Source organism: Aphis gossypii, chromosome 1 (assembly GCF_020184175.1).
Source record: "Aphis gossypii isolate Hap1 chromosome 1, ASM2018417v2, whole genome shotgun sequence".
Classification (NCBI taxonomy): Eukaryota; Metazoa; Arthropoda; class Insecta; order Hemiptera; family Aphididae; genus Aphis; species Aphis gossypii.
Window position 1 is genome coordinate 34,044,654 of NC_065530.1, and position 12,667 is coordinate 34,057,320.

At 26.8% G+C, this 12,667-nt stretch overlaps 1 protein-coding gene across 1 annotated transcript; it reads left to right on the forward strand.

Moving 5' to 3' along the window:
- The first annotated feature begins 2,181 nt into the window (after nt 1–2,181).
- LOC114126719 (splicing factor U2AF 50 kDa subunit-like) lies at nt 2,182–8,184 on the forward strand. The gene is made up of 11 exons (XM_027990721.2): nt 2,182–2,452; nt 2,541–2,786; nt 4,779–4,906; nt 5,144–5,260; nt 5,329–5,491; nt 5,557–5,598; nt 5,666–5,721; nt 7,162–7,284; nt 7,371–7,526; nt 7,592–7,756; nt 7,822–8,184. Exons 1-11 carry the CDS (start codon nt 2,437–2,439, stop codon nt 7,951–7,953), a joined length of 1,344 nt encoding a protein of 447 aa, XP_027846522.1. The 5' UTR covers nt 2,182–2,436; the 3' UTR covers nt 7,954–8,184.
- Nucleotides 8,185–12,667: the final 4,483 nt, after the last annotated feature.

The window sequence follows — 12,667 nt, forward strand, 5'->3', positions numbered from 1 at the left end:
ACATGTGGCACGTGTATTACCGTTAGCTGCTTGGCCTTCTGTACTATGAATAAGCGACCGCAATTGCTTGCGTCAGCCCCTACAAAATTAATGTCGCAATCCGAATATAAGTGGTTAGGTAAGCATCGCCGTGTGACAAACCGATCGAATGCGGCCAAAAACGCGTCAGTATAGACAAATCTGAAACGACTTCATTGGTGGAAAAACACAAAGACAGCTATGTAAATTTTAAAAATACGAGATTTGCGTAATCGCAACTCACGCATTTGCAATGGTCCGGTGTAGTCCACGCCTACGCATTCGAAAGGGCGCTGCAGCGGGCGCACACATGCACGAAGCAAGTAGTGCCGCGAAGGATATTCACTTTGCTATCGGAAACTACCCTCGAAGTTTGAAATTGAAGCATTTTGACAAGTTATGCTATACACAGACACACACAAAAAAAAACACAAATCATTATATAATCAATACATTTATCACTTCGTTCAGAATCTAGTATAAGTAACCTATAAAATAAAAAACAAAATATTTTTTTTAAATAATAAAGTTTATTTTTTATAAATAGGCATAGATAATGGTAATATGTATGAAATAGGTAGTAGAGCCAATTGCGTATTTTCTAATGGCCAAAAAAGACCTGAAATCATTCAAAAATAGTATTAAATGAACAACATTTACATACAGGAATAAATGTCTAACCAACGTATTCAATAAACTTGAAGCATTAGTAAAACCCTTCAAAATTAATATCAGATTAATCTGATATTAATAATTTACCATAATTTTAAGATTTTGTTATAAAATAAATGCTGAGTAGGTAACTATCTATAATGGGTGTGTTCAATTTAAATTCATCATTGGTGTTATACAAAAAATAATTCTGAGTAGAAACGGCTTGTTAGCCTAAATCACTAAGTATATATTTCAATATTTTGTGATATGTTTTTTTTGTTGTATAGTTATTACCTATAGGCTATAAGTAATTTATTTTACTTTTACTATTACGGTAGGTTTTTATGCCTTTATGGTGACATGTTGTTGTATTTATAACTTTATAATTTAATTCGTAAATTTGTGATTTAGATAAAAAAATAGTGTGACGTAGTATTCACGTAACTTAGGGCAACTTTTAGGAGCGCAACTTTGATGGGGTTACTGGAGCCCTCTTTTTTTTTATGATGTAATCTTTTGGTATGATTGTTATGAATATCTGTTGCTATTTAAATCTAAATTAATATGAAACAATTTGACTGAATACTAATTTTAAAACTGGGGGTATTAAACACTCTCGAGTCCTTCCCCCACATTGTATCTATATGCACGCAGTAACTCCTCATTCCTTCATACGTGGTTCGTATATATGTATAATATATATTATATATTATTATAATACCTATCCATATAGGTATTATCCATTAGATATACAGTATACAAATTAAACTTATAGGAACCATTTAGGTAGGTAGGTACTCATTACTTTTTAGATAGACTGATAGACACTAGATATAATTTATCTAAATTATGAATGTTGGACAATTTTGAATCGGATATTCATAAATTTTTTTGAAGGAGTAAGACTTTTTCCTACGGTATAAATTATTAAGACCAGTAGACATTTTCGGAAAGTTATAAAATAAAAGTAAAATGTATTATAATTTATAATAGGTAGTGATGAAATATAATGTTTAAACAAATATAGCACAAAAATGTGTAAAGGGATTACAATACATTCACAAATCAAGGGCTTTTCACAAAATGCTATAACTATATTGCCATTTTTTTTTTTAACAGTTATTAAATTTTTTTTTAGTTTGGTTTAAATATTTATGATATTACACATTACTATTATAATAGTATTTATAATTGTATCAATTAGGCATTAACATATATTAATAGTACATACCTAAATAGTTATATATTTTATAAAAGAATATTTGAAGATATATTTGTTTTATTTTATTACAAAATTAGGCATTAGACAAAACATTTTAAACTCAAATAAATTTTTAAAAATATGGAGGGAAAAAAAGTTAATCGAGGAAAGATTTTAAGGTTAGACCACTACCAAAGTGTATCAAATGTACATGATTTGTGAACTCTTTGGCACATTAAATAGATGAGACAATAATAATTATAAAAAAAAATAGTGAGTACGTGCTATAAAGATATTTGATATGATAAAACTGTAAACAATATTACCAAAGTCGATCTCCAGTCTCCACTCTCTACTCTCTTGTACTTTTTATTTGTTTCTCATATTATTTAGAATTAAATATTTATCTACCGTTAGGGATTCAGTTTAATTTTGTATTAATTTCTGATTATTTACCTATTTGCTTGTTTAATTTAATTTTAAACTTTAACTGTTGGACGTGAAAATCAGAAGTAGTCGTTGCCGCTGAGTTTAATATTATTACAAGGCACAAACATAGTATAATGGGTGAAGACAAAGGTAGTGCTTGAATGATTATAATATGCGATGAGTTTAATATGTTTAATTTAATATTGTATTCTAATGTTCTTTTGTTTTTGTATCTTAGAAAGAGAACGTGGTGACAGGGACCGAGGAGAACGTGATAGAGAGCGCGGTGAGAGACGTCGACGTTCACGATCTAGAGAACGTGAACGTCATCGCAGACATCGATCAAGAAGTCGCGAAGGTCGTAAACGCAGTAGATCTAAATCGCCTAAAAATAAGTCTAGACGTAGAAAGCCATCTAACTATTGGGATGTTCCACCACCGGGTTTTGAACATATTGCACCTCTTCAATATAAAGCCATGCAAGGTAACATATAATATTTAATTAAATTGGTATACCTATTACATAACTAAAAAAATTAGATTTCTTTTCAAGTGACTTATTGTTAGTGAGGACATTACTTAGATAAATACTTTTTTGTACTTTTTAAAATTAGATGAACCTACTGTCTAAAATTAATTGTTATAAAATTGATAAGTTGAAATTGTCAAAAAAATATTGTAATATTTATATTATTTTATAAATATTTTTTTTTGTGGAAATTGTATCCATATTTTAGGATTTTTTAAATCGAAATGGAGTAAGTACTCACATAATTTTAATATTTCAATAATATATCTAACCTATTTTTATGTTTTGTATTTAAGAAATCATGTTTTGATTATTTATGTTATATTATGCAGTTATCTCACAGGTATAACCAACCATTAATTTTTCAAATTATAAAATTTTTTTTTAAAAATCATAAAAATGTTGAGTAAAAATTATTAACTACTTATATGAAATTAAAATTATTAAAATTAGTTAACTAATTTCTAATTATGTATTAAAAAATAAAAGTTTTTATATTGTTAATAGTTTTTAAATAATATATAGATATAACAACCAATTTATCATGGCTCAGAAACCGTTAGGTTAAAGCAATCTGAAATGCATTTAATCCCATAATAATATTATCTAGTATCTACTAATTCAAAACTAGTTTTTACAAGTTTTGTGACTACATTGATTAGTGATAGTCAGGGCTCGGGACTTTGTGCACTTAAAATCATAAAAATATGTGCAAACATATGCATAATAAAATAATCAAAATATACTCTTGAATATGTGTTTATTTAAAAAAAATTTTAATTTATTATACATATTTATATATATTAGTCCTACTTACTAAGACGAATAAAACCTTATAAAATTTGTATTAAAAAAATAGGGCTAATTGTTGATCTCTGTATTATTTTAACTTTCAGCATCTTCTACTATACCTAGTAATTAAAATTAATTAAATTAACACTCAGGTATATTTTTCTGCATAAAATAATAATTATTATTTTATAATTCTAATATTGTATAATATACAATATTGTTTTCAGAGCTAAAAATAAAATGGATTCCCTGATGAAATATAAAGTCACGCTATCAATTATTGCTTTATCGTCTTAATTACAAACAAAATCATATAGATAACGTTTTCTAGGTAAATAACATATTTATAATGTGTTAAAAATGAAAATTTTACATTAGTATTTTTAATTTTTCTTATTAAATGTTAATGAAATTTAAAAAATATATAGAATATGCAATAAACACGAATAAATCTTTACAATATGCATGTGATGAAAAAAAAACCTAAAATATGCACATATATGCAAAAGCATAAAATCCTGAACCCTGGTGATAGTCTATGTTAGGGTGACCATACGTCTTGTTTTAAACAGGATTGTCCCGTTTTTTATAGTATTTATAACACATATATTATATAAATATTGCATATTGTTTCATGTTTTGACAATCAATATACCTATATTTTACTCATTGCAAAAAATCTGTTTTTTTTTTTTGAAATATGGTCACCCTAGTCTATGTACAAACAGATTGTTTTTACATACATAATAAATTAATAATGTACCATTGATGAGATCAAATTTATTAAATTTGTTGTGTATTGTAATAGACTAAACATAAACGTTTAAATCTGAATTGTTTTTATATTTATATTACCTAATTGTTAATAGTTGTGAGAAGTACATTACATTTAAATAAACAGATTGAATATAATTCTGAATATAATTTATAATTAGACTTAAAATATTATATATGTATTTACCTTTATTGAGCCTTAAAAACTAAGACCCCAAAAATGAACTATTTTAGCATGTATTATTGTTTATAAATTTATAATATACACTTTGATTCTAATAATAACTGTATATGGTCATTTGTTTAGAATGGTATTTATTAATGTTTTAATGTTAAGTAAAATATTCAATTTTAAATTATTTGAGTTTTTTTTTTGTTTAGCTGCTGGACAAATTCCGGCGAATACAATGCCTGATACCCCTCAAACAGCTGTCCCTGTTGTTGGATCAACTATTACACGCCAGGCGAGACGGTTATATGTTGGAAACATACCATTTGGTGTAACTGAGGTATTATTGTCATTACTTATTAATATAATGTACTACAGTGGCGGATCTAGGATTTTCTCATAGGGGTGATATAAAATATTTTCATACATTACATGTATAGGTATTTAAGCTTTATTCTACTAAATTTACAAAATAAGATTTAATTTCCACGACCACAGGGGGATCTATCCCCCCATATCCTCCCTGTAGATCCGCCACTGATGTACTACAAATTAACATATTTTTAATGTATTTTAGGATGAAATGATGGAGTTCTTTAATCAGCAGATGCATTTGTCTGGATTAGCTCAAGCTGCTGGTAATCCTGTGCTTGCATGCCAAATTAATTTAGATAAAAATTTTGCTTTTTTGGAGGTATGTACATATGTTGTATTTAATGTAATATAAAATTGAACAAAAATGTAAATGCTATTCAAATATAGTTTAGATCTATTGACGAAACTACTCAAGCAATGGCTTTTGATGGTATTAATTTCAAAGGTCAGAGTTTAAAAATAAGACGTCCACATGATTATCAGCCAACACCTGGAATGACTGAAAGTAATCCGGTGACAAACTATAATTCTGGAATGACATTAGACATGAGTATGTAAACATTTATTTTATTAACTATCAAAATATAATTTTTATTGTAATTTAATTTGTTATAGTGAAATATGATTCCAGTTCATTTGGTGTTGGAACAGTTCCAGGTTTGTTTTATACCTAATATATAAATTGATATTTTTACTCATTAATAATAATTTTTATGTGTTGTAGATTCACCACACAAAATATTTATTGGAGGATTACCGGCATACCTTAATGACGAACAGGTAATTTATTTTCTTATTAAAATATCCAGCCCTTTATTTTTAGCATAATAGTTCATGATTAGCAGAGGTACATTAGGTCAATACCATACCAAAACATGGAACAAGAAGAAGCAAAAATAGTGCTAATTTTTTTTTTAATTTTCAGCACATAAATTTCAGGTTTTATTTTTGTTTTTTTCAGAAAATATGTTCTTGTTTTGTGTATTAAAATATAGAAGTTTAGATTTACAGGGACCTGGGGTATTTATTTAGGGTTGCCGTAAGAACATGGATTCTCCTTGCCAGCCTTTTATTGACTTTTCATTATGCTTGCGATACATTTACTTTTCTTTCTGTCTGAAAACAAATGTAAGTAAAAAGTGTAAAAAAAAAAAATTTTAGAAATTTCAATGAAACAGTCTAAAGTTAATAATTGTTCCTCTGCTATACCCCTTGCCCCTAGCTAGGGTACTTGGTTGAAAATGAAACTCTGATACAACTGCTTCCTCGGTCGCCTTGTCCAAATCGACATACAGGCAAGTGGTGTTTCGGAATATTACATTGGTAATTATTGTTTATGTTTCATAGGAACTAAACCGTTCTATATGTTTTCTTGAATTTTATAAATGCCTAACAAGAATAAATCAAAACTATTATCTTTATGTACTATTAAGTATAAATGTATATTCTTATTAACCAGTTAATAACTTTAGATAATATTAAATATTAAATAATACCTAAATAATTAATTTTCTCGAAGAAACTATAGGGGAATTAAATTTTAAATAGAAATATTTAAAAGTGAATAAAAATGGTAAAATTGGTTTTTAGTATGTATGAATTCTGTGATTGATGGATTTTTGATTATAATAAAATATATTTTATGTATTTTATCTTTATAAATAATTAAAAGTAAATAATACCATCGATTAAATATACTGACTATGAACTATCCAAATGTTTCATCAATTTGTAATATTTATATAAACTAAATTATTAATTGTATTAAGTGTTTATCTTAAAAAATAATTAGTATTAAGTCTGTTTTATTAATATATATATATATATATCAATTTTATGATAAAGCATAAAGAACGGTTGTATAACAGGTAAATTAAATGAATATAAAACTTAAATTGTGTTATATTTTATAAGTTCAGTGTTTTACAAATAAAATGGTTAACTTTAATTTTGGTTTATCTTAAATTATATTAAGATATTTGGAATGTATACACTATACGTGTTAAACAAAAATGTATAACATTTCTAATATTTTATTTATTTTTTAAATTTTAAATAAATTGATCCTTTTGTTATTAAATTGCTTACAGTTAATTTAATACAGTTTTTTTTAAAATTAAGTCGATAACAGTATGTGAGCCCTAAACAAATACTACTAAAGGTTAATTAGTATTTAACAGAATATAATAGGTATGAAATTAATTATGTGCATGATGATAGGTGAAAGAACTACTTACATCATTTGGTCAGTTAAAAGCATTCAATTTGGTCAAGGATGCTGCTACTGGTTTAAGTAAAGGTTATGCATTCTGCGAGTATGCTGATGTTGTGATGACCGATCAGGTAAAATGCTTAGCTTAATATTCAAATAGTAGCTTTTTAGACAATGTTTGAAACAAAAATAAATTATAGAACTTTTGTAAGTTTAGGCCATTGCTGGTTTGAATGGTATGCAATTAGGAGAAAAGAAATTAATTGTCCAAAGGGCCAGTATTGGAGCTAAAAATCCTGGTCTTGGACAAGTACCTGTTACAATTCAAGTTCCTGGACTTACAGTTGTTGGAACTGCTGGACCTCCTACTGAGGTAATTTTTTTTTTTAAATATACAAAATAAATATTATTTTTGAAAATATTGATGATTATTTGCAGGTTTTATGTTTATTGAATATGGTAACTCCTGATGAACTTAAAGATGAAGAAGAATATGAAGATATTCTGGAAGATATTCGTGAAGAGTGTAGTAAATATGGAGTTGTTCGATCATTAGAAATTCCACGACCTATTGAAGGAATTGATGTGCCTGGATGTGGAAAAGTATTATTTAAAAATAAAATTTAGTAAAATACAATACAATTTCATTGAAAAATGTTGTCTTTCAGGTGTTTATAGAGTTTAATACAATTCCTGATTGTCAGAAAGCACAACAAGCTTTGGCTGGCAGAAAGTTCAATAACAGAGTTGTGGTTACTTCTTTTATGGAACCAGACAAATATCATAGAAGAGAATTTTGATTACAATAAATTTAATCCAATATTGAAAATATTTGAATTTTAATTAATTTTTTATGTTATAGAACATCCTCAATACTGAATTATGACTTTTAAACTAGTTCCATTAATAGCAAGTCTTATTTTGCTGTATGTTTGAAAATAAATTGATTGTATTTATTTTATCTTATAATTTAGATATAAAACTATTTGTCCAAAATAGATAATAAATAATAATAATAAATAAAAATATAATTGCAGTTTTTATTTTTAATAAGCGGTGGCCGTGGTTGGCTATATTGGGCTAATGATCTACCTTATCAGTGAGTGACAATTTCATAAGCGAGTAAAAGGGACCATTGTAATGATCTGATTGAGAAATGAGAATATTGAGAATAATTAAATACTCGTAAGTTCGTAAGTACGTTATTTCGCATCGCTGTTTATTGCGACTTTTAAATTAGTTAAGTATTCATAATGCGACGTGAGTGTTAATGTGTAAACAACTATTCATTAATTAATTCTTTTTAATCTCGTTCGTTTCGAAGTATCTAATATTACAATGGAGACCAGAATGACTGATGCGGACGTCGAGAATATGGTTTTACCTACCGCACTACTACTGACTTAAATATTACGAAAACAATGAAAACATATTAGCTCGTGCGGGAATTTGAATGTAAATAAAAATGACGAACTTCATCAGCGAAATAAAATCGGCGTGACCTCGGATTAGGAATAAAATTTCGTTTGGCCTGTGACAAAATAGTCTGGTCTTCCGATCTGACGCCAACCAGCACAAATATTTACCTATTTAATACCTCGTTTCTTAAAATTATGTTATCCTGGCCTGTAGTTGCTGTTTGTGTAATTTCCATGTGAATATGCCACTTATTCTCTTAGAACAGTGGCGTAACAAAAAAACTTGGGCTCCCCCGCAAAAATAAAAATGTTAAGAATGGGCCCCTAACATATTGTTATATCAAAGAATTCAAATACCTATAACCCTATAACCAAAGGCCCCAAATTACCATGGGCCCCCCCGCAACGTGGGGTCTGCGGGCCCTCAGTTACGCCACTGTCTTAGAATGTGAATTATTCGCCTACAACGTCGTATTGTAATATTGAATAAAATTCGGAAGTTTTTTAACCTAACCTAACCCATCATTTTCGGATTGATCGATTATTTTCAAGTGATTTTGATGGATCAACTTGTTTTTAAACTCAACATTGGCTAAATTTATAATTGAAGTATAATTTAAAAAAAAATCTTATTAAATTTAAGTATATATATATTATATATATTTTTTTAATTGTACGTATTATTTTTTTCTAAACACCGTGATGTTATCAAAATTATTATTATTAAAGTAATAAATTAATTATTTACTATACATGAAATAACATAATTTAAACATGTGTTTTTAAGAAACAAAATTCTAAATTTATCTATTTTATTTTATTCAACAATACTATGCATTTTTACTTCAAATTTAATTTACAGAAATTACATCGGCTAGAGCAGAGCTCACAAAATATTTCAGCTATGATTTTGAATTTATTTTTTGTGAATTGTACGGGAAAAGTATAATATACTTCTAATAATTTGATAATATTCATACTTTTTGGAATGTTAATTTTTTAAATAACACCCTTAATATGCTACAATTTAAGTTTAGATAATAATAACTATTTTAATTCCGGCTTTAGTACATCAGTTTGATGGGTCACGTAATGTTTGGCTAAAAACTAAATGTGTGAAAAACTTAAGAAATGTTCATTGACAGGATTTAAATGTGAGATAGCACTTAAAATATCTTTATTATTGGAAAATCGATTTTTAATTTCTACCAAAATTTAATCAATAACTTTGTAATAAAGTTAGACTTTTAAATTTAGTTTAATGTCGGCAATTCTACTTTTAATGAATTTTTTTGTGTAAGTATAAATTGTTAAAAGTGTTTCGGATTTTTAATAAATTTTTTTTATATATTTTTTTTAGTATCTTCAATTTTGTGAAGGTATGTATTGTTATTTTTATCACATATAGAAATAGTTTTAGCATATATATGTTTTAAAAAGTTGTATCTGTGTCTTTTAACTTCATATCATCATATCTTGAAGAATTAATTCTAAAGATGATACAGAGTCAGATATAATTGATCATAGAGTCTATAATGAGCATATTATTATTGATAGATTTAAATCTATATTATAACTGTATTCTACTCTTACTATAATTATATATAACTGAATTGATAAGAGTTTACCAGTGCAATTAGGTGATAGGAGTTTAACAGCTTTCCTAATCCCATTCAAAGGGTTTTGTAACAAATCCAATTGATTGATATAATATCTCGATTCATCATTCATGGTACTATGTATTAGCGATTTACTTTGGAATTTAATCAGTATTAATATTGTTTCTAATTTGAAAAAAATTATTTTGTAAAAGTATTTCCAATACATATCTATTTAATAAATATTTGAATGAAAAAGTATTTAAATACTATATTATTGTATTTGTCTACATAATTTTTTATTTTGAAATCTGTATTTTAATATAGATTATATGTATATTAAAGAATATTATTCGATAATTTTTATCATTATTAATATTTCGAATTTAATATATTTATTATTGTTATAAACTTTTAAGTTATATTAGGTATAAGTTATAACTTAGGTATGTGGTTATAAGAAATGCCGGTGTGATATCGAAATAATGGACTCATTGCAGTAGTGTAGCTAAATAGCCTATTTAAGACGCCGTGTTATCTTGATTCAATAACAGAACAAAAAACTAGTTAAATTATTATTTATTATTCATTAGATGCAGGAAAAATGAACCAATCTGTGACACCATCATGCCGGTGGGAGAAGTGAAAAAGTGTTCTCCAAATTAAAGTAAGTTTCTTTATTTACTATGTATCTATAATACCTATAGCCTAAATAAAAAAATATATTAATTAATTTATAAAAAATGTATTCATTACTAATGCGCGCTGTGGAAATATTATTAAAAACAATAGACATTCATCAAGACAAAAGTAAAAAAAAAAAAAATGAGCTCGTGAATACCGCTTTGATGTACAATATGAGTTGAGTGGGTCACTATGATGGGTGTGTTAAATTTGAATTCAATGCTATTGTAATGATGTAAAAATAAAAGAATATGTAATATAAAATTAAAATAACTAAAAAAATGCTAAAACTTGAATAATAGGTCTAAGGTCTAAGGGATTCTTCCTTACACTTATAAGTGCTAGAGAATATAATTACCTACCAAAACAAATGCTAAATTCATAGTATTATACTTTCCTACTCATTTTCGGAGGGCTCTCGAGGTCGTATATTCGAGAATTTGATTAATTACACCGTATAATAAAAACTGTATATAAATTTTAATAAAAATATGAAGTATGTTATAATCATGCACCTTACACGGTTCGTAGCTGTAGGTACGTATATTGTGTTGTAATATAAAAGCTGATAGGATAACACAAATTAAAAACTCAAAGCACGCGAGTCTAACTGAATAAAACACTTATTTAGCTCGTTAAAAAAAGGCCATGCCGTTATCATTTACATGATTAGGTGTTGGTTATGTGACTTAGGCCCATGTACTGGTGAAAAAAACACGGTCATATTGAACAGAGTGGCTGGTGGCTTTATCAAAGACCTCTGAGTTTTCGAGAAACTAACTTTTTCCTTAGTGGTAGAAACCCCTGGTTCGACCATGTCTGAAGGCAGTGCGGCACATGAAATAGTCATACGTCTTGCGTTTTATTATCATAAATACATGTCATTTTCTACGTGATCTTACAATTCGAAATGTCCCTTTCATCAGTGATGAAGATTCATATTGGGAGTAATCATTATCTGTGCATGACAACCTGACCGTTATTTATTTATTATTTTTAAGCGCAGTTAAAACATTATTATTGTATACAAAAAATCGTTCTGAACGGAGACGGTTTATTAGACTATATCAGGATTCCCAACCTTTTTATCATCAAGTACCACCAGACATTTTTACAAACAATACGCGTACCACTTCAATTCTAAAAACTAAATTAGGAGTCAATTATTTTTAACGTATATTTTTATGATTCATTAATTTCTTAACATTTTTTATTATTTGATATTTATGAAAGTAAAAAATTTTAATTTTTAGTTAAATCTTTAAGTTAAAATTTCTTTACGTATCACTTGCGAGCCTTCCGCGTACAACGAATTGGGAACTCCTGGACTATATTATTATAAGTACATAAGTATATTATATGATATTGTTTTTTAATATCACTATTAAAGTATTATAATTTACTATTATTATTACAATAGGCTGATTTGATTTTTTTGTCGAAAACATTAAATTTATTAAATTATTATTATACTATCATATTACCATAAAACAGCTAGTGTGAATAGATGTTAGGTACTAAATATATTATACATATAACACATATATATTAATCAATATACTTTGAAAATTTTACTGCGTAAAGTAAAATTTGTAATTTACATAAAAACACCTCACGAATAGTATTTTTAAGTTATAACAAAATAGTTAACACCATTATTCATTGTTTTTATATTATAATCATTTTGCCCAAATTTGAATATTTTATAAAAGTGTTTACTACAAAATACTTGTAGTTTGTAAATTTTTGTGATTTTGTTGAATTTTGTAAGAACTTGAACTTGAACTTCAAATACAAATAAAAATTAAATTATG

Excerpts from the sequence above, each read along its gene's own strand:
- LOC114126719 (XM_027990721.2), top strand. Across the intron at positions 5,492-5,556 it reads TGGAATGACATTAGACATGA|TGAAATATGATTCCAGTTCA; the intron begins GTATGTAAACAT and ends AATTTGTTATAG. Across the intron at positions 7,527-7,591 it reads CTGCTGGACCTCCTACTGAG|GTTTTATGTTTATTGAATAT; the intron begins GTAATTTTTTTT and ends GATTATTTGCAG.